The 21,396-nt window shown below is 50.4% G+C and overlaps 6 protein-coding genes and 2 non-coding genes across 8 annotated transcripts; 4 read left to right on the forward strand and 4 right to left on the reverse strand.

Annotated features, from left to right (window-relative positions):
- Nucleotides 1–402: 402 nt before the first annotated feature.
- On the forward strand, nt 403–2,072 carry LRP88_03849 (uncharacterized protein; the record flags this gene model as incomplete). Its single annotated transcript, XM_083240455.1, has 2 exons — nt 403–893; nt 953–2,072. The coding sequence occupies 2 exons, from the start codon at nt 403–405 to the stop codon at nt 2,070–2,072; spliced, it is 1,611 nt and encodes a 536-aa protein (XP_083103745.1).
- Nucleotides 2,073–2,332: 260 nt separating this feature from the next.
- LRP88_03850 (PLC-like phosphodiesterase) lies at nt 2,333–3,899 on the reverse strand (the record flags this gene model as incomplete). The annotated part of the gene is made up of 2 exons (XM_083240456.1): nt 2,333–3,567; nt 3,623–3,899. The coding sequence occupies 2 exons, from the start codon at nt 3,897–3,899 to the stop codon at nt 2,333–2,335; spliced, it is 1,512 nt and encodes a 503-aa protein (XP_083103746.1).
- Nucleotides 3,900–5,392: 1,493 nt separating this feature from the next.
- Nucleotides 5,393–5,508, forward strand: LRP88_03851. The gene has a single exon (XR_014475161.1). It is a non-coding gene; the product is annotated as a 5S ribosomal RNA (ribosomal RNA).
- Nucleotides 5,509–6,018: 510 nt separating this feature from the next.
- On the reverse strand, nt 6,019–6,111 carry LRP88_03852. Its single transcript has one exon. It is a non-coding gene; the product is annotated as a tRNA-Phe (tRNA).
- Nucleotides 6,112–7,352: 1,241 nt separating this feature from the next.
- Nucleotides 7,353–9,404, forward strand: LRP88_03853 (uncharacterized protein; the record flags this gene model as incomplete). The annotated part of the gene is made up of 3 exons (XM_083240457.1): nt 7,353–7,574; nt 7,686–8,630; nt 8,679–9,404. The coding sequence occupies 3 exons, from the start codon at nt 7,353–7,355 to the stop codon at nt 9,402–9,404; spliced, it is 1,893 nt and encodes a 630-aa protein (XP_083103747.1).
- A 5,272-nt stretch (nt 9,405–14,676) lies between these two features.
- On the forward strand, nt 14,677–15,351 carry LRP88_03854 (uncharacterized protein; the record flags this gene model as incomplete). The annotated part of the gene is made up of 1 exon (XM_083240458.1): nt 14,677–15,351. One exon carries the CDS (start codon nt 14,677–14,679, stop codon nt 15,349–15,351), a length of 675 nt encoding a protein of 224 aa, XP_083103748.1.
- Nucleotides 15,352–17,214: 1,863 nt separating this feature from the next.
- LRP88_03855 (GMC family oxidoreductase) lies at nt 17,215–19,018 on the reverse strand (the record flags this gene model as incomplete). Its single annotated transcript, XM_083240459.1, has 2 exons — nt 17,215–17,681; nt 17,731–19,018. The coding sequence occupies 2 exons, from the start codon at nt 19,016–19,018 to the stop codon at nt 17,215–17,217; spliced, it is 1,755 nt and encodes a 584-aa protein (XP_083103749.1).
- A 575-nt stretch (nt 19,019–19,593) lies between these two features.
- LRP88_03856 (uncharacterized protein) lies at nt 19,594–21,396 on the reverse strand (the record flags this gene model as incomplete). The annotated part of the gene is made up of 1 exon (XM_083240460.1): nt 19,594–21,396. One exon carries the CDS (start codon nt 21,394–21,396, stop codon nt 19,594–19,596), a length of 1,803 nt encoding a protein of 600 aa, XP_083103750.1.

Here is a 21,396-nt window from a genome sequence, read left to right on the forward strand (position 1 = left end):
CTTTTGCCTGATGCTTCGACGATTGTGTGTGTCCAATTTGTTGTTTCACTTTTTGGTACTTGCATTTTATATTTCTCATGATATGCGAAGGGCGTTGCTCTGCATTGCTGATCTAGTTTGCTTGGTGAGATGAGCGTATTTGAGCCCCTGTCAAGGAAGCGTCCTAGGTGGAGCTTTGAGAGCATGGTGTTCGCTACCCACTTACTTACACTATCGCCCTCTCTCAGAACATGAGCGGAACTCCGAATATCTCTTCTTGTCGAGATACCAAAATCTCACTCAGAAGCAGAACGCCATGTCAGAGTCACGTGTAGCCAGCTGAAATGATACCCCGCTGGATAGCGCAGCCTCACCGCATCAACGACATCCCACGCCGACCACTTGATACGCGCATCTTCAGCAATGGATCCCCTTGGCACCTTCACACTCGCTTTCTCCGTCGTTAACCTGGGAGTTGTGTTTGGTCGCTCTTTGCAGAGGGCAGGACCCCTCGACCATGCCGAGTGGAAGAAGTGCGTTCGTCTCGGGAAGGACAAGAAATTCCATGGCGTCTGGGATATCCCACTCACCGGGGACGGAGAATGGGATTCTCACACTGATGAACTCATCGGGGGACGCAACGACAGTCCTCCTGTCCTACCGCCACAGGATGCGGATAGCATCCGCCTGACAATACACGAGGAACGTAGGGATAGTCTAGTCGCCTCTGACACCGAGGATGCTTCAGGCTTTACGGCACTAACGTCTCAGTGGAGAAAAGATGGTCATAATTCGTGGTACCACATCAAGACGTACGAAACATCTTCGCCCGCACGTGTACATAGGTACATCCGTGTCTTTGAGGGCCAGAACCGGAGACGCCAAGGTAGGGAGTCCCTCACCCGGTTGGAAACGTTCCTGACCCATCTTGTCCTACAGTCGAAATATAGTGCCGCACTTTTGTGATTTCTAGACTTGCTGAGGAACTTGGCCGTAAAGCCCCGGCCCACCAGTTCCTTTTGTCGACGAAGCTATCCGTGGAACTCAAAGCACTCAACGCACACTATCGCCACATCAGAGCAGATGAGAACTGGAAGCAGGCCTTTCTCTTACAATTCCACCACGCATGCCTATCCTCCTTCTCCAGTTTCCTCGCAACTCTAGTCCTTCAGGATAGGAGAGGCAGAGATGGCGATATCGATCCAGCGTGGGCCGAGTTGCGACTGTGGAGTCTTAAAGAGATCACCAAATATTCGTACGAGTGCCGAAATCTGCGGGAGATGAGCCAGGAACTTGTCTCAACCACCGAATCGTTGATCGACATCGTCAAAAGTTCACCTACAGTCTGTGGAGCCCCCCAAACGGCAATCAAATTCATGGCCATTGAAGCAGAGTTGCATGGCTATTGTCAAGAAGTCAAGGAGCGACTGCAGAAACTCGCAAATGGCCTTGAACACGATCTCAAGTTCCTCGAACTAGCCAGAAACGTAAGCCAGACTCGGGGCGTTCAGCAACTTACCCTCCTCGCCACCATCTTTCTGCCACTATCACTCGCCGCTGGGGTTCTCAGCATGCAGACCCGATTCAAGGACCTAGGCAGTCTGCTCTACGACTTCTTTGGAGTTGTGATGTTGCTCGGGGCCATCGTCGTCATCATCTTCATAATCATGACCACCATTGCCGTCATCAAGGAAGCAGAGAGCAGACTTACGCAGTATTCCTTCTACAGGGAAGATGTTCGACACATAGTTATCAACTTGTTCATACTCGGCCTCTTCTCATACGGCAGTCTAATTCTCTCCTCGTTCCTCGTCGGTATGTTCAAGGATGTTCCTCTCGGCGCCAAGGTTCTAGGCTACGGAACCGCAGCAGCAATTGGGTTGGTACTACTGCTTCTACTTCCCCCTATCCTTGTGTTTTCATTCTTTTGGGTTTCTTCTCGAGCTTCTCCAAGACCGACGAAACAAAAGCGAAAGAAGACGAGCGTGGATGGCCTAGAAGGCACAGTCGAAGACATTCAGCTAGAGGTGATGGCTCCTCCAAGACACCAGAGCTTGGAAGGCATTGCCATAGTAGGTAGCGAGACGACGTGAAGGCGAAGGTGTAGCGTTTGTTTTCCTGGCTAACGCAGCAACGAGGCTGCCACAATGTCAAAGAGGTTTGGCGACTTTGAGATACGGTCACCAGACATAGGTAATAAACAATCAAGGTCATATTAAACATATTCCAAACCTTCCATCGACACCATAAATATCCATCCATCCATCCATCTCGAATCCAACTGCGCCTCATTACACATAGAAAACATCAAAAGAGTAATGAACCAGCAAAAATCTCCACTTAATACTTCCGCTCAGCAGCGCGGTGCAAAGTGGTAGTTGATAGCCATGCTCAGCGCCGCAAAGTCCCTGTTGCTAGGATACGCATCAACATTAATGATGTTAGGATAAGTCGACGAGGACATGGCAGGCCAGAGCTTCTCGATGAGGGCGCGATTGGCTCCCTTGCCGTTTTCAATGACGTTGAGGCCAGTCTGGGTCAAGGTCCATGAGAGCAGAAACATGGGAGAGTCTGTGGATGTGCGCTCCTTTCGCATCTTGTCCAGTTGGTCTGAAATCATCTTGTTTTGGTTGTTCTCATCGGCGTATCTGTCATATAGAGGGAGCTGGTTTCGTCGGAAGAAGCCCTTGTCTGCAAAGGCAGAAAGATCGACTCTGTCCTCGGTCTTGTAGAGCTGTGCATCCACGATGATGATGACGGCAGCACGGTCTTGGATAAAGTCTGACACACGAAGTTGAGAGAGATCCTCTTCACCGCCTCTATTCTCAACACGGTGGTTAATTCTCTCCAGGCTTCTCATGACGTCTTCCCATTCTGCCTGGCTGATTTTCGCATCTTTATCGCCCTTGAAGTTGTCCGAGTTGAGGCCTTGGGCAACATTCAAGATGATGAGCTCCTTGTTATTCTCGGTAAACCTGTTGATGCCATCGATAATGTCGTCGAGATACTCGCCATTTCCACCGTGCCAGTTGCCAGCTGCAAACGAGTAGTGGCCGGTTGCCCACTTGCCACCAGTCTTGGAAGGACGAATGTCGAACCAACGAGCACCATATTCCAACTGGCCCGCCAAGCTGAGCTCTTGGGTCTTGGAGTTTAGGGGCACGCCGAAACCTGATCCTCCATTGAATTGGGACATGCCCGAGTCGTGGGTTCCGGGTATGGCCAATTCACGGAGCTTGAGGCACGAGATCCTGGGGTAAGTAGCATGCATCCAATCCTGAGGCGGGTTGGTTGACACAAGCCAAGGGTGGATTGCAGGGTTCTCAGGGTTCTCTTCAGAGCTGGCGATGATGAAGGGCATGTTGTTGTCCTTGCGCCACTCCAGCTTGTGGAACGTGCCAGGCTTGTTGTTGACCGTCTCAAGTGAACCGAATCTGATGCCAGCACCAGGGACTCTGTTTTCTCCCAGCTTGCCCGAGTATCGAAATTCAAAGTCGGGGTGGCCGAGGAGGCCTTGAAAGCGGTAGCTCACTTCGCCGCCGTCGTCGATGTGGCCCTTGCCTTCGATGTAGATTCTGTTCGAGGTGCCTGACATCTTCAGTTAGCTTGTATGCAACATGAGCCGATCAAGGAACCATCCCACCTGGTTCGATAGTCTCAGGGAACTCCCAGACGTTCATCTGGTAGCTTGAGCGACCAGACAATGTCATCTTCCAAGGCGTCGCGTTGACAAGAAGGAAGTAAGACCCCTTCTTGCCACGACGCTCAAGTCCTCCCGACTCATCCTCCTCCCAAACCTCAACATCAGCACCCTCACTGTCGGAACGAATCTCGACAGCGTGAGTGACCGGCTCGATGGCTGGGGCGGCGGTGACGAAGCTAGCCAAAGCAACGGCACCAAGAAGAAGACGAGACAGCATTGTGAAGCGAATGCGTGAGTAACAAATGAAAAGTGTCAAGTCAAAGACAAAGGAAAGGTAATCAGTAACTGTGAGTAAAGACAGAAGTGGTTTGTTTGTTGAATCTTGAAAACGTCAGGGTCATCATCACGACTTTATGCCACAACAAAAACTGCACATTCTCTCAGCCGGTCCGAAAACACGGCCTCACTGTCGCACCAAAGACCACCACTGCATTGTATAAGACACAAGACCAGAGCCTGCTTGAAGGATTTGGGGCTTGGGCAATGTTTTTACGACTCGACATTTGGGATCCTGCAAGCGACCAAAGTTCTTGACGCTGATTGCTGTTGGTAGGGGCAGAGCTAAGCGAGTGAGGCGCTTCGCAAGCGCCGTGGATATCTTGAGGGATGCTGATTTGGTGGAGAGGCTGCAATCGGGATGAGGCGGAGTAAACGCCAAGACTCGGCCGCTGGTTCGTCGGAACTGGAACAGCAGTCAGCATGTTGAAGGAGTTTTATGAGGATGATTACTTTGTGCTTTGAGTTTCACAAGTTCCCATACAACGGCAGCTTCAATTAGATACTAACAACTCATGCAAGGAGCGGAATCTCAATGATCGTCGTTAAGCGCGCGTGAATATGGTAGTAAACTCACCTCGACAAAGATGGGCAACCAGGCTCTGAGTGCCGAGCCTCTAATGCAAGCTGACGTGAGAACCTACCACCCCACGGCCGTCTTTTCGGCCTTTCAAGCTGTCAGTTCTCTCCCCTGCAATCTCAAATGCCCGTCTTTGCCGTGGCAAGTCGTGAGTGGTTACCAGGAAGCAACAACTCTATTGCAGGACACGCCAAGAGGTTACATGTTCAGCTAAAACGCCACAGCGGAAGTTCAAGGCTGAGAAGGCCACAGTCTGCATTTCAGAGAGGGTAAACTAGACAGATTGCAAGGGTTAACTCTCGTTCAGCCTAATGGATTGTGACCCCAGGCGCTTGGCGGCAGTTATAACAACTTCGGGGGACCCTGAAAAGGAGACTCCAGACATAGCGCCGTGGCTTGAGTCGTAAACAGGAGAGTTAAAAATCTCAACCTCTCGCGTCTTGTCAAGAGAATGCGGCGATGTGTTGTGATACCAGTAGCGTTCCGCCCTGCTTGCTTGAGACGTACCACGCTGACAGGACAACTGCAGGCCACGCGAACACTCTTTCAAACGTCTTGCAGCAACCACTGAGCCATTCTATCTGGTACCGCGCATTTCTCGGAGCCTTGGGGTACTTTTGACTAGTACCAAGAGTCTGCCGGTGTTGGTGTCAACCGCAGACTCCATCCAGGCTGGTCGAGTTTTGTGCCCCCAAGTTCTGAACTGCGGAATCACCACACAGCCTCCTTCTTTTCTGATAGACTAATATTAGCAGGCTCACATACTTGGCGACTTTCCAGGCTTGCAATTTCCGAGAACTAACCGCCACCGAACCTCGTCGAATATCAGCCACAAACCTCGGTCAGACAAGCACATACGACCATACCTACTGGAAAATACGGGATCCCGTCCGCTCTCCCATAGTCAAGCCAGTAAGGGGCGGATTAGTAGTTGGGTCGGTGACGACCAGCGAATCCCTGCTGTTGTATGTTTTTTGCTGTATCTTTTTGCCTGTGGCCTCCATAGTGATGTCTTCGGATCTTAGTCGCAGGCCTCCACACTGCTACTTTGACCATACTTTTGGCCTTCGATCTATCTGTTGGCAGCTTGAAAAGCTCAACGACGTAAAAACAGCTGTAGTTGCCCCAGTTTGCTCTCATATCAATTAGTATCCCCAAAAGGTAGCCGACAAATGGAACCCGCCGTTATCGTGAGTGGGACTCAGGGCAAGACAACGAAGCCTGCCACAGAAGGTCTATTGCGCCAGTCAACGTTCAGATAAAAATTGGCACGCAATCAAGTTTTGGAACAAAAGAGTAGACACCCAATGCGGTCTCTGAGAGTGTTTGGCAGATGCAACTGAAAGTCCATTGGCCGAAGATTGAGCCTGCACACTGAGGGTTCCGATCACACCCTGTGGACCACGCACAAGCCAGTTCTCCACACAAGATGGAGACAAGACTAGCAAAAATAAAGCGACCAAGGTCAAAAAGATAACTTTGCGGTTTGTGTGGATCGAACACACGACCTTCAGATATCGGATGATTGAAGTTTGACTTCAGTCTGACGCTCTCCCAACTGAGCTAAACCCGCTTGTTGAAAGACGGCTTCCAAAATGGCTACAGGATGTTTGGGTCGGCGATGCGACGAGAGAGTTGGGCACACAGTAGAGCGGAAGCTGGATGCCACGTCTGGATGTTAGAAACGAGTATTGAGGCTAGAGTTTTCTTATTGCTCCTGTTCTTCACTTTCTCAAAGAGTACCTGGGGTGATGTCACAATGGTGCTTTGGTGGGACGTGACAATCCTGCGATAGTTATCTTTGAGGACTGATGTGCTGGTGCACGAACTATGACTTTCTCATCAGCTGGGTCATCTCTATCCGCAATTGTGGTTCCTTCTCTTGTCCCTCTCATCTTTTGGATAGTTCAAGAAAATCTCATAAACAAACTCTATCTGAAATTTCCATTTTTCTCGTATTTGTGATATTGGTCGACTTACTCGGTTTTGTCCCATTGGAGTTCAATTTGCTCAGATCAGCAGCCTTTATCATCCACGGCACGTTTAAGCGATGCCCCTCCCTCTTCCATCTATACGCCGTCTCCCTTTCTATCTCAGCAGTATTGGCGAAAAAATTCCCAGCAGAAATTTCCAAGAGTGACAGTCATTAAATGCCAGCCCTGTCGCGCTCATCACACAAATTTTTGGTCACTTGCCGAAGCTATAGGGTAAGTAGTTCGTCGGCACATGAAACCCTGCATCTACAGACCCAGATAATAAAGTTAAACTCGAGACACTATCCGTAATCGGTATCCATTGTCTTGCTCCATATTGATAAACAATGGACGATCGGGCTGGATATATGTCATAAAAGACGTTAAGGCCGACATCCTCAGTATTGTTGTCTCCATTGTTATCGCCCTCACACCACGCCAAGCACATATCGCCATCAATCTCTGCGTTCTCGACTGAATCCCTAAAGACATGTCTCACCTCTCATTCGTCAACATAGAGTTTTCTGTCTCTCGCTTGTTAGACGAGGCCGGCTTATCTTTGTTCCATCCATTCAGCCCCTTGCTGACAACCATCTCGCCGGATCCAGTCACTCATTCAGGGGCTCGGATGAACTCTCTTCCGTGGCTTGGGTCCCACTTCATGTGCGACATTGGACTATCTAATAATTGTCTCTATCCCGTGTTTGCGCGTTCCCCGTCGCATTTTCTGCCGTCGTCACCGTTCAGTCATTGATGAGATAAAGTCACAAATCCTCACGCGCGCATACTTGCTGACACGAACAACGCCTTCTATGCTGTTCTCGCGAGGCTGGTGCTCAGAATGGACCCGCAATGGCCCGTCTACGGTGCCCCCACCGAGTACTTCTTGAGTCAAGATAACCCGCTCTTGGTCTCTGCCGCTCCGAATTCGCAGCTGCCTCCCGGTTTTGAGGGTCCTGCGCCTGTTACGCTACCGTCTACGGGGCCTAGGACGGCGGCTGCTACTCGCGAGATTGCTACTCGCGCCAACCTTCCTTCGGTCCCTTCTGCCTGTCTTGCTTGCGTGAGTTCCTTTGTTTTCCAGACTTGTTTTCCCTTTCTGGCTGTATTCTTGTGATGATTATGTGTTAGATGCTTAAATGTAGTTGAATGCTAACTTGAAATTTGTTCTTAGCGCAGCAAGCACCTCAAATGTGATGGCAAGCGTCCTTGTTCCCGCTGTAGCGCAGCCAGCCTAGACTGCGTCTATGTCGCGTCACGTCGCGGCTACAAAGGCCGTAAACGCACGGCTACTCAAGTTGCCAGCCGTCTTGCAGCAACTGCTAATCCTGTGCCTATTGCTGCTCTCACAAAACCCATAATCGGACCTGCTCCCCCAGTACCGGCACTTGAGTTCCCTGCCATTTTCGATCCCTCTATGTTCTCGGGGATTGACCCAATTTATCCGGGCATCAACACAAGTTTCCCAACGACCACATTTGCCCAGACTACTGCGTCGGCTGGCTTGCCTGCCTTTGCATTTCAGAGTCCTTTTGGTGGCGTAGATGAACTGGACGTGGGTTTTGGCTTTGAAGTACCACGGATGCTTCCTCTGAGAGAGCGGTACCTCGACTCATTCTATCAGAACTTCCATGCAGCTCATCCATTTGTACCACCCAAGGAGCCTCTCCTTGTCTTGGTACAGGATAACTCACTAGAACCGCTTCTCGCAGCTATGCGCTGGGTTGGTTCTCTATACATCGAGCAAGACACCTCTCACAGCCTCTTCAAAGACGCGTTCCGCCTAATAGACGGCAACCCTCTCAAAGATGGTTTCCTGGTGCAGGCTAGGTTGCTCCTCATTATCGGACTCGACGGCAACCGGCAAAGAAAAAAGGTCAGAAAGCTCATGGCCGAGGCGCGGGATATCTCTGTCCAAATCGGCATGAACACGCATCTCTTTGCGACTGCCAACGGACGAGGGATGCCGATACTGGAAGAGAGCTGGCGGAGGACATGGTGGGAGCTCTACGTGGTAGATGCTCTCATGTCAGGTGTGCATCAGACAAACAGCTTTGCTTTGTATGATGTCCCTACGGATGTTGCTCTGCCTTGCGAAGAGTACCAGTATCTCACAGGAGTAAGTCGCTTCATAACCCTGTCTTGACTGTATGCTGACAAAATCTAGCAAATACCTCCCCCAATGCATCCACAAGACATGGAAAACATTGGCTTGTTCGATGGCACGCCGTTCTCGTCGTACACCTACCGCATCCAATGTGCCTGCTTCTTGGGCACGCTCCAGAGAATGCCAACACAAGTTGACCACATCGACAAGCTCCTCGCCAACTGGAGGCTTCGTCTGCCAGCTTCGAAGCACGACGCTCACTTTAATGGTGAACTGGATGAGATGATGTTCCAGGCTCTCATGATGTGGCATGCTATCAATATTCTCCTGCACCAACCTCACTCCCAATTGGATCCGTCCTCGACATATTACATCAAGGCATGCCAACCCAACACGCCGGCCGTGTCTAGCGATGTTTTCAACCTACACACAATACGCACGATTCGAGCTGCGAGGGAGCTCAGCAAATTGATCACCTACCGTGTTTCTCTGCTTACACACACTCACTTCTTTGCCTACATGGTGACGCTCTCATCTACCATCCACCTCAGCAAATGGTCACTCGCCTTTGTGGCCCAAGATGACGAAGATCTACGTCAAAACATCCGTCTCAACATTGGAGCCCTTGTTAAATACGCCGAGATGTGGTCCGTGGCACAACACCTGGGATCTCAAGTAAAACACATCGCAAAGGAAGTCTACATGATGAAGAAGCGACAACAACAGCCACCAGAATGGGTAGGCTTACTCCCACAGGAACAAATAACTGCCAATCTTGGCTTTTAGGTGCGAAAGGATGACTTGATAATTCACCTAGCTCTATCGAAGCGATAATTGAATGGGCATTTCCCTGTCCGGCTTCATCTTCACTTCACAGGTTGTTTTCTCTTGTGTAGTTTTGCTTCGCATTTGTGACATTGCTGTGGGTCGACGCTCTTTTGCTTGATTTTGATGGCAAGTCTGCACTGCTGTGGAGTTTTGCTGTTGACATATTCGCACTCTTCTTCGTCTTGCTCGAAGGAGACGAGGTAGCTGCATACGATGCAGTAGAATCTTGTGATTGTTGTGGTGCACATGTTGGCGAGACGTCGCGGCTGAAGGCGGGAGGTATGGTGCTGTAGCCGTGGTTGATCGTCCTTTGCGCAGAGGATAGCATGGACCTGCGACAGTTGAAGATCAAGAGGCTGCGCTGTCAGCGAGAATATATGCTCGAACCTATCCGTTACTCACGGTGCTAGATTCAACGCACAATCATGCACCTTGACCGCGGAGAGGGCTCTCCACGAATAACGAGACTTGATAAATGAGCAGAAAATAAGTAAAGATGCCGTCTCACAGGCAAAATGTGTGATGTTTTGATGATGATCATGTGCTCCTGCCCACACTGTGGTTGTACAAGTCGACTTGACTCGTGATACCATAATGAGAAAGATCGACCTATCATCTGTCTGCCGATGATTTGACGAGAGGCATCGTTTCACCTCTTTTTGATTTGGGCGACATGATTACGTGTCAGATTGTGCACTTATTCAAGGCTGACATTCACATCCATTTGTCCACAAGAATAGAGCCACTGCTGGTAGCGAGGGGGTTAGACACAGGCTCTTGAGAGTAGGAGTAGAGCAGCATTAGACAAAGATGAATTGAATGCCTTGATCACTTTCTCATCACATGAAAGACTGTTACGAGGTCTGTCAACGTCCCAACTCACGGGTTTGGCGAGCTGGCTCTTGTTAGCGTAGGCGGATCTGGAAAGTGGCAAGACTGAAGCTTTGCTGTTCTTGATTTGGCATCTCACTGCGGGTGGATTAATAATGTCAAGGCAGGTGTTAATTTTCTTATAGATGGCTGGGTGGATGCTACAATACTTTGGCACAACACTCAAGCATATGGAAATCTATTCCTATTCCTACACTTAACTAAGCTCTTGTCGCTTTAAGCTGAGTCAGTGCCAAGCTCAGGCTGAGGAGGTCTGAGTCAAGGCTGCGGTGGGCTGAGCTCGAGCCAAGCTTCGGCTGAGGTGTCCGCGCGAGCCATTTTTGGGATCGCCGCCTGGCTCAAGACCATGAACCCCCTCGGTCCGAGCCCGATTTGATGCCAGTTCCGAGACGTGTAAAAGGCAATTACTCCCATTGGATGTGCCGCACTGACCCTAATTAACCCTAAAGGTCACGCACGGAGCTCTGGGGGTTCGCTTGTCATTGGGACAAGCAGACCGGGTTATTCAGATCGCCCGTTGTCGTGCCGCATGGTGTTATTACCTTCGCGTGTCATGCAGATTGTCGACATTTCTACAGCAAGATGTCCTAAACTTGAGTGAGAAGGCCGAACCCCTTGAACCAGAGCAGGGCGTCCTTACGGTTCACAACGAAGTTGATAATACGTCCCGCTACCGATATGTTCGCCTGCAACATCCTGACTTGGTATGGTCAAGTATGACTTTAAATCCCGAGATTGACACTCTTTGGCTTCATTTCGCCGCCTCCTCGGAGCACGCCGACGAGCTAGGAGAAGATTATGGCCGACAGCTTGACCATTTTACAAACGTCATTGTTGAGGGGATGGGGATTTGGACTTACTTGGATGAAGCTCTGGAGATCATGGAACCTTTCCGGAACATCCAGATTGTCCATGTATGGCTCGAAACCAATCGGCACAATGATGATGATTTCCCACTGCGCACAAGTGAGTAATTGCTGGAACGAGCAAGAGAACTTCAAGAAAGGGACCGACCAGCACTCTCAGGACGAAACTGGGTTGTTAATTATATAGATGATGAGGGGAATATCTGTGGTGGATTTCGAGCAAACACTGAGCTGCCTTAGAGGTAAAGATCACAAGGGAAGCGGAAGCGGTAATATGAGAGTTTTGGCATTGGGAATGCTCGAGGTTGATGATGCGGTTAAGCAAGTGGCGGACAAAAGTCGAGGGTTCAGTCAGCGTCAAGTTACCTAGAGCAAGGGAGGGAAAAACATCTCTCCACGTGAGGTTGCAGCTGTGTGTACAGACGAGCTCTGTCATGGTCTCTCGGCTTTTCCTATCAAATGTCATTATCGAGGTTGCCGGTAATAGTTATATGCGCCTTTGGCTTCATGTTGTGTAGGTGCAGGACGGAAGCACGGAAACCTGGAGCTCAGGGTTTCCAACTACCAGGATTCCTTGACACGAAGCCAGCCTGAAATCTAGGTACACGAGTCCCGTCGCTGAAACGCAAATTTATTCCATGGCGAAGGCGTTTACCGCATCTGAGGAGATTAGGCTTGATGAAGTAGATGTGTGAGAGCCTTGCTGTATGTGAAAGCGATGAGCCAACACCCAGCCTTCGTGACACTTTACCAGCGTCTGGGTATTCGAGTGGGATAATCGACGATATAGACACTGAAACCTGTGCATGAAACTGACCATTCCACATCTTTCCCATCCGCCGATGGCGCTTAATGGGTCCTAGTTGATCACCTAGTTAAGAAGTGAGTGACGGACTCTATGAGATCATCACCCGTCTTGGACTCTGAGCAGTCCTCGCACTTCACAGACGCACCATTTCATAACGAAGCATGGTGCTGGGTTGCTCACTACCGCATAATCAGTCCCTTATGCAGAGCGATATTCTCGAAATTGCTTGTAGTTCTGGAAGGATCGGTTGTGTTGGAGAGCCTTAACCTCAACTTTTAGTTGACAAGGATCGATGCCTGATACACCAAAAAGAGAATTCTTGGTCAGCCCATGGAAGCAGAGGTGTTGGGCGGTTAATATCGGGAAAAAACATCACTCATGTTGCCACCGAACCTTTAGACTACAAACAGCTGCATTGTGATCCACCTATTACGTCGACATCCGGAGTAACATGACTCGGAAACAAAGCCGAAACCATTGCTTGGTTTGGGAAGGTTTGTCTTTATTGTGAACTTGTGAGGTGTGATTGAGAGGGTGTATCATCACACTGATTTGCTTGCTGTAGCGAATCTCACAATTCTAGTGGAAGACAAGTGCTGAAACTGGGAGAACTGCCCGCTGAAGAAAAAGAGTTCTGCTGATGGGAAGGCAATCGGGCTTAACTGTTGAGGGGTAAGGGAGGTGTGGCATAAAGATGAATTGTAGGCTGATACCAGTTTGATGCTTGTTACTCCTGGTAAAGGTTGCTAGAGCCAGCGCATTCGACGCTGTTGAGTAACCCCCGCAAGGAATTAATCAAGCAAGTGGCCGAATTGTAGATAAAGGCGGCATTATTGTGCCTTGTGACTCCTCTTGGAGACGTCATTGATGCCAACAACAAAGGCGGCATTTCTGGAGGTGCCTAACTCCTGTAAAGGTGCGGAGTAAACTACGCACTTTGCGTATGCTGTCCTTTGTTGCAGTTTAGCATTAGTAGATGGAGCTGGGTAGCCGGCTACCTCTTCAATACAGCTCTCTAGTTACCTGCGTCACTCACCGAAAATTGTGAACGGCGTTGGTACCTGGTATGATGGTGTCTCCAACTGAAGATGCAGCTGACTACTGGTTAGTGATTACGTGGCTTCTGACGAACCCGTGGCAAGAGGTGATTGTTCAATATTTATTCAGAGTCATCAAAGTGAGTGCGCGGTCAATCCTTGCAAGGTTAAACTTGACTACTCCGAGCCCAGCCGGCTGTTCCGAGGCTTCATCACTGGCGATACCCCGTTCGGCCGAACTGATAAGATCTCCAACAGTAAGTCTGGATGCTATTCCTCCACGGTTGAGCGGGGAATCAGTCGTCTGTAGAGATATATAGTAATTTCCGGAATCTGAGAAATCACAAATGACGACGCTGTAATACCTGTGACAACGTCTCAATGACCTGCAGTGGCGCACGGCTGATTGCAGGAGGGGGCGCAAGGCGTATCAAGCATTCCCGTAGTGAAGCTGAGAGAGATTAGACAAGAGATTTGGTGGCCGGGTTCCCAAGCCGAGTTTCGCTAAAGCGGACTAGCGAGAGGTATGGCGAAGAAGCCGAGACAGTGATCAAGGGAGGCTGTAATGCCCTCCTTCTGGCCAGATTAAAGGCGTCGGACTAGATTATTTTGTAGCGGAGAGCACGGAGAGTATTCGCCGGTCGCACTGCTCGGAACTGGTCAGCAAATACGAGCACCGTGGCTGGTTCTCGTCCTTTCGCTTTGACGCTTGGCAGACCTACCTTGCAGGGGCTGCGCTGGCCCCTCTTTCGGGGCGTGGCATGTCTACTCTCTGAGCTGAATTGTCACATCACATCATTCACCGTCAATCTTGGGGCTAGTCATGTGGGAGTCCTAGTTGAGAAGGTGGTTTGTTTTGGGCCAAGGTTGAGTGTGAGTGTGTGTACAGCGCCCGTGATTGCGATACCTTCTTGATCTCTGTCGATAGAATAGTCTACACAACAGACAAGGACAGTAAATTACAGCTTATGTGATATAATGACTAACGCGCAATATACGGCTCTTTTTTTCCCTGGTTGCATCTGTCCGCCGAGGGCCGGCTAATATCGTCTCGTCTCGCCGCGGGCATCTACGGAATAATTATGATCCACTTTTTGGCAGCACCTGGGGCTTGCCTTTGGTCTTTCTTGTGCTTCCCTCCCCAAAGGCAGCTCAAAGTCAAGAAATTGAGGCTTGAAGTTTTTGACTGACGTTATCTTTCCTTGTCCTTTTGTCTGCCGTGAACGCAGTCACCTCCTCTTTCTCCTAGAGTATCAGTGAGCCTTCTACTCTGTCGGTATGTGTTGTCTTCCCCCTTGACTCGTCCCCTGATGCGTTCTGTCGTTCGTTGCTGGGACATGAACGTTTGAGTGACGACGCGTTGATGAAGCCAAATGTTCCCCTCTCAAGGCAGCGACTGCGCATTGCAATCACTTTATCTCTTTTGTTTGGCGCTGCCTCAGGCTTTATAACAATCTCTTCTGATGCTTTTCATCATATGCCGGGCTTCCGACCGTCTTGTCATCATCACACACATGGCAGAGGCAATTGATCACGCATCAGACGCTGCTTTGAGGATGCAACTTGCATGATCTATACTGACTCTTATTCAGACCAACTTGACTCTATTCATCAATCACACTCGCAAAATGCGTCTGACGAGATCTCGCAAGTGTCGGATAGACACCTCGCTGGCAAAAACCAGCCAAGAAGCACCCACGTCAGACCCAAGCGATAGCACCGACGCCTCATCACCCGTCATCGTCGTGCTCCCCAAGTCCCAAGAAGAATCTCCCACTCATGGTCCTGCGGATTCCGCGCTCGCCAAGCAGCCCATCGTCAACGGCAATCCTAAGCTCCGGCGGCGTGCCCGCGGCAGCGGCGGAACAAAGTCTGACAAAGATTCTTCCTCACTCAGCAGAGACCCCCTCTCCAAGAGACCACGTTCCATCCCCGCCAAGAGAAGAGTTCCTGGACTTTTGCAGCGCATCAAGGATCGCGCTGATATTGAGATTTCTCGTGCTGAGGATGCGCAGGAGCGCGCTGATCTGCAGATCAAATGGAAGAGAACCACGCCTACGCCGACACCCAGTATAGGCGGCGAGGCGCACGACAAGATGGCTCAAGATACGCAGACCTGGCCTGATCAGGTTGCCCTGCAGATAAGACCGAGGGAGGATGCGGCGTACAACGGAGACGTGGTGTATCAGCGGAAATCACATGGTCCCTTGCTCGGAAAGCTGGCATCACAGGGCTCCGTCATAACGATTGACGGAGAGGACTACGTCGAGTATCGGGTTCTGGCGAAGCTGCGAGCTGTTTAAGAAGTGGAAGAGGGAGTCGGGGTGTTTATGTCTACGATCGCTTTTGCCAGCAGCACTGCTTTTGCATCTGTTTTAGAGGCTAGCAAGAACATTACTTAGCCAAGCGATTGATTTCATTCCCTTCAAAGTGCAGAGACTGGATGTGACACTATGAGCTACTACTAGCAAAGTTATTCTCTCAAGCGCTGATTTCTCAACCATTGTGGTCGCTAGGTTTCAAGCCCCGTTCACCGCCACTCTGGAGCGCCCGAGGACATGTGCTTAGGCAGACTCGGCTTTAGTTTTCAAAGACGGCTGACTTTGACTTGGGAGGGCTATCTACAATACTAGTTGATTCTTCTATTATATTTGTCTTGTCAACGGTGCAAAGTCTAGTATTGGATGCTAATGAGTTGTCCTTTGTCAATGTAGAAGGTGTCTGGGTTCGCATGAATGCATTTCAGTAGGTAGGTGGCAGAGGCGACATGGTATCTTGAACTGTTACCTGTAACTCAGTCAACATCGGCGGCTACTACATAGGTAGTTATGCTTTCTTTGTCTGTTGAATGTCTCTTGAACCTTGACCCTCACACTCTCCGTGGTCGTTGCCTAGCCTTGTGGCTCAGCTCAAGTTTGCTACACATGTTATTGTCACCAGGGCAACAACAACGGCATCACTATTGCTGCCTGTATATGCCACGTGGAATCACTGTCTCTCATAGCTTGATGGATTTACTTTGGTTATATGTAGACCTGTCTAGCAAACATTATTGCCTTTCTCCACAGCTCAGAGTGAATACTCTCCCAGCCAACCATCAGTTCGTAGTATATCCCTCAAAGGCACATCAACTCACCCGCTTCGGCCCTGGCACTAGCGAAACTGCCATGCCGTCCTTTCTCCAGGAAATATCTGATCAGCCAACAGCACCGGCCCCACGCCCGAGTTCAACCCCACCAGTTCAAGCTGGTGATATCCAACTACAACAACTGCGAAGCGGTATGCGTGGACCGTATTCATCGTCGCTGTCATAGGCATGCCCCCTAAAGCACTGACAGATCAAAAAAGGCCAGTCGTCATCCCAGAACGGCATGAAAGCACGCCTGCCGTGCCATGCCTCAAAAACTGCTCTTGGTCCTGCGCAGCTGACACCCCACTGCTTCTCCTCTCTTGCCACCTTGTAGGCATCTAGCCACTCAAGCACAATCCCCTTTTTAGGACGCAGAGATCCGATAAGTGGCCATTCGATGTATTCTTCTTCTTTCTTGTTGAATTCGTTTGGACGGAGATGCTTCGCACTTTATACACGAAGAATATTTGATCCGTGCCACGAACCTCATTGTTGATGGCCATATACGCTATGAAGTGGAAAGAATCAGTGTAAGTATGCCGTGCGTCGGGCGGCGGGTCAAGTCTGGATATGGTGAGAGATGCTTTGGGTTTCTGACAAGATGCTCGCATTTCAGGAATGGTGAATCTTGACCTTGGCTGATTCTCGATGGTGACCAAGGAGTGCCACAGGAGGGTTTCAAAGAAAGATGGAGAGTGACGATGGCAAGGAAGATCGGGTGTATAATAGAGCAAGCACAAAATCAAGTGAAAATAGAAACGAGAACGCAAACACTGGAATCATTTGATCAACGCAACGCTGCATTGTTGGTGGGCCGGCTTTGCCTAAGAAAGGGCGTTTTCACAGGCGTTTGACAACAAACGACTAAACGCTGAATGAGCGGGGACGTATACCCATTAACAATGGCAAAAGTGTTCAAACGGAATAGGAAACCGAACCACGTCGAAAAATAGCAGCGTAATATTCCTGCCTGGCCAAGAAGAGCTCCCTTCCGGCGACCAACAGATTTGCCTCCGAGTTGAAAACCTTCTAGCACCTAAACACTAGAAATGATATCCTGAAAAGCCTTCTCTCCAATCACAAACGTAGACAGCGAAGGCACAGCACCAGGCTGGACGGGAAAAGCAGACCCATCCACAACACGCAAGTTGCGCACGCCCCTGACACGGAACTTGGAGTCCAAAACAGCCATGGGGTCGTCGTCTGCTCCAATGGCACAGCTTCCAACCGCATGATGAGAGTGAGTTTGAGCACGGAGGTAATCCTTTTGCCAAGCGTTGGTACATTCGACCCCAGGAGCGCAGGGTCGAAGTTCGGTGAAGATGTTGTTGGTCAAGTTGTTGAATAAGGATCTGGCAAACCTGATGCCCTCAACCATTGATTCTAAATCAGAATCATTGCCCTCTTGGAAGAAGCCGAGGTGAATGTCGGGTGTATCTCTTGGGTTTGCGGATCGGAGTTTAACGGTGCCATTGACGTTGCGTGGGTGAAGCTGCATGGCCCCTGCACTCGAATTCATTCCTGTTCCAACCTGGCATGCCGGGCCAGAAACCGATAAAGTTCATGCTTCCACAGTAAAACTGGAGGTCACGACCACGAAGAGCCAGAGCCGTCTTGTAGAAAAAGTCAAAGAAGCCAGTGACGGGTTTGGCAAAGGTTCCATACAGAATTGCTTCGTAGTTATCCTTGATGTTGGTGCCAACACCTGGAAGATGCTTAACGACGGGGATACCGAATTTTTTCAACTCGGATGCAGGTCCGATGCCGCTTAGCTTGAGGATCTGAGGTGAGTTAAAGACACCTCCGGCAATGATAACTTCTCGAGTGGCAAACGCTTGGCCCTGGACGCCTTTAGATTGCGGCTTGTGGCGTGGGTCGGCGGTGTAGAGACTCTGACCTTGTAGAAACTCAACACCGATGGCTTTTGGTTGCTTGTTCTTGGAATGTGCGTCTGAGAAGAGGACCTTGGTAACAAGAGTGTGTGTCTGAACGGTGAGGGGGTCTTGTCGAGCATCCGCTAGAGTATCACGGATGTAGTTCAACGGGCTAGACCGCATACCGTTCCTGGAATGAGTATGCGGGGTGATGACGCCGACAAACTCATCCCTGTTCGGGTCGTTGGCATTTATATCCCTGCCCAGCAGCTCGTATAGTGACTTTTCCGTCTCGTGTCCCCCGAGAGAGTTGGAAAAATACGAGGCAAGTGTCATGAGATCGGATTGGTTGAGGGCCCAGTCGTGATTTGCTTGCGAGGTGTCGAGATAACCAGTGAATCCATGAGATGGGTCACTTCCATTTCCAAGATAGTTGCATCTTTCAAGCCGAACAAAGTGCTTTCTCATGTTTTCGACAGACCAATCTTGATCGCCAGTGATTGCGATAATGTCTGTCCAATCTGCATCAGCGGGCAGGGCGAGGGAGGCAGCATTATGCATCGCGCAACCACCGATGGTTCCAGCACGAGGGTAGTAAATTCCCAGACGTTTAGCTCCTTCGGGGGGATCTAAGCCTACGTAGAACTCGCCGTCGGCCTGTCGCCAGGCTGTGAATTCGTACTGAGCGTCGATCTCGGGAGTGTCTCGGGAGACGAAAAAGTCCCACCTGGTGAGGGGGTCGTTGATGGTGGGCGTGTTATTGTACACCATGTGAGAGTTCTCATTGCCAAATTGGTCGTCGCCGGCGTCAATGAGGAGGACAGAATGGCCGCTCCTGGCGAGATTGGCCGCAAGAGGTCCGCCGCCGGGGCCAGAGCCTACGACAATGTACTCGTAGGACTTTGGCTTGTCCTGGGAGGCTTGAGCAAGGGTAGTGAGGCATAGTAGGGTGGTGAAAATGTGCATGTTGCAAACTCTGTAAACTTGGGGATTTGGTTGATGTGCAAGTACAGGCAGTTCAATGAAAGGCTGGCTTCTAGTCGCAGCAAATATATATACTGCTCCTCTATTACCTTGGCACAGGAGTCTCGGAGTTAACTGAAGCTTCCAATGTGTAGTATGAAAGAGCGAGCATCAAGCATTGACATCCTTTCTGGGACTCGTTTGCTGGCGTCATCTGTCCGCGTAAGTCGCTCTCGAATTTGTTTTCTAGACCGTACAAGGGTAAACTCCTCAGTTTTTTGTAATACCAAGTCAACGTGGCCAGTACCGTAGAGTGCATTGCCGGAGTTTAAACCCCCGAGCAAGGTCTTGGCCCCTATGAGATTTATTCCGATTCGCGCAGATGGCGATATCCCACATCCCACATCCCACATCGCTCGGGCAAGCCAAGGTGCGCTTTTAAATGGATCACCGTATGAATGATTTTAATACAACTAACTTGATAAAGGCAATAATCTATCCCGGACTTAGACATCTTAACTCCATCACCTAGTCTATCCACCTTTTCCGTAGTTCGGGTGCTCTCCCCATGCAACCCATCAGTACAAGACATCAGGCCTCAAATCTCCTATCTGCTCTTCCAGGCCAAGGGCTAGCTTAGGTCTCTCTCCGCCCTGGGACTGCAACTCATACCCATCCTCTGGCCCGATCAACTGCATTCCTTCCTGCGAGCTGAAATATCCATATTTCTGTTGGGTTACATCATTCACATCGGCTTGAACTTGGCCTGCCGCAGATTTAATCTCACCATAACGGAGCCTGCGGTTGCGTAACGGCGACAACGCCTTGTGGATGTGACTATTCGAGCTGCCGCCCTGTAGTAAGGGTGCTCCGAGGGCTCTCGCGACCTCGAACGCGTCAAGTGACACCTCGCGGCCAAGGCGACACCACCCAAGTAGCAGAAAAGCAATGATTAGTGCTTGTAGAACCATGCATGCCAGAGTGATTGCCAAGTAAATGTAGTCGCTCTTGTAGGCGCTCAACACCTCAGTCCGCTGTATCGTGAGCTCCTGCGGCACCACAGCCGTGCGGTTGTAGTCCGAGTAGGCGATGACGCTACGGAGCATCAGCTCACGGGCTGTGTTGACAATGTCGGCGGTGGGATCTTCCCACGTCATGGTCCAATCGTTGTAGGTCGATCTATTCGAGGTCAGGTAGTTGCTGGCCGCTTGTCCGGTCGCATTGAGAATATACGGAACGTTCGTGTTGCCCCCTTGACGGAGCACGGTGTATGAAGTGTAGAGGGAATTCAGGATATAGAAGAAACCTCCGAGCATGGTCTGCAGGTTGTCGGAACTTCCAGTCTGGTAGAGAGATTCCTGGCGGCCGGATGAAGGTTGTGCAAGTTCGAGAGTCTCATTCTGGTTCAAATGCCAGCTCTTCAACGAAACGACACCATCGCTGACGGTTATGGGATATGCGACTGTAGCTAGACGCAGCACACATTCTCGATGGATCACAGTTCCGTCTTCTGTGGCCTCTGGCTTGTACATGACAGTTGTATTGATCGTGTCGCTGTCTTCTCCGAACCTGACTGAGACATTGAAAAGGGTGATCTGGTTATTGATACCAGAGCGGGAGGGGCTGCTGACTTGATTGCCAGAACCGGCAGACGCGAGTTTGGAAAAGTTGTAGGGTCGGTGTATTTCGATGCAGCTCACGTCGAAGCCAGGGGCTGGCAAGGTTAACGCGCATGTCGAGTTCGTCTTGCACCCTTCGATGGGCAATCTAATGTCGTTTCGGTTGGAATAAGCACGGCTGACGTTGCTAAAGAGCGGCGTAAGGAGCTGAGGCCCGGAGGTTATAAGGCCAACGGAGCTAAAGTCGGATGGGAACGAGGCATTCGAGACGTCGACGTTGGCAGGAATAGATGAGGGCCCGAATTCTTTTATCGTAACAGAAGAGGCTCTCTGAATCAGCGGTCCATCGAGGATGCTGACTACAAGCGAAACAATTGCAGCAATGGCGAATTTATCGAAGTAGGGATTCGGCCAAAATATGGCAGAGATGCGGCGCTGGATGTCCAGGTCGAACTGAAGCTTGCAGAGCTCAGCCCCTTTTAGAGCTTGATTCCACCATGAGATTTCATAGCCGGTGTGAAGTGCAACAGCAAGACAGAGGTTGGCGAGGCTGGCTGCAAGCGAGAGGAGGACGGACACGGGGATAGTTCGAGATGGATAGGGCCAGGCCGTGATGTCTTCCCCATCTGATGTGAAAAGGATGGCGGCCAGTCCTACGCAGCATACTGCGAAGCCGAGTATGCTGGCAAATGCGAGCCAGGGGGTATGTTTCCAAGAGCCTGGCTTCCACGCAACGCCGTGATGTTTGGCCTGGGGCTGCAT

Source organism: Fusarium phalaenopsidis (genome assembly GCF_050370095.1).
Source record: "Fusarium phalaenopsidis strain FUZ10S chromosome Unknown contig_32288, whole genome shotgun sequence".
Lineage (NCBI taxonomy): Eukaryota > Fungi > Ascomycota > Sordariomycetes > Hypocreales > Nectriaceae > Fusarium > Fusarium phalaenopsidis.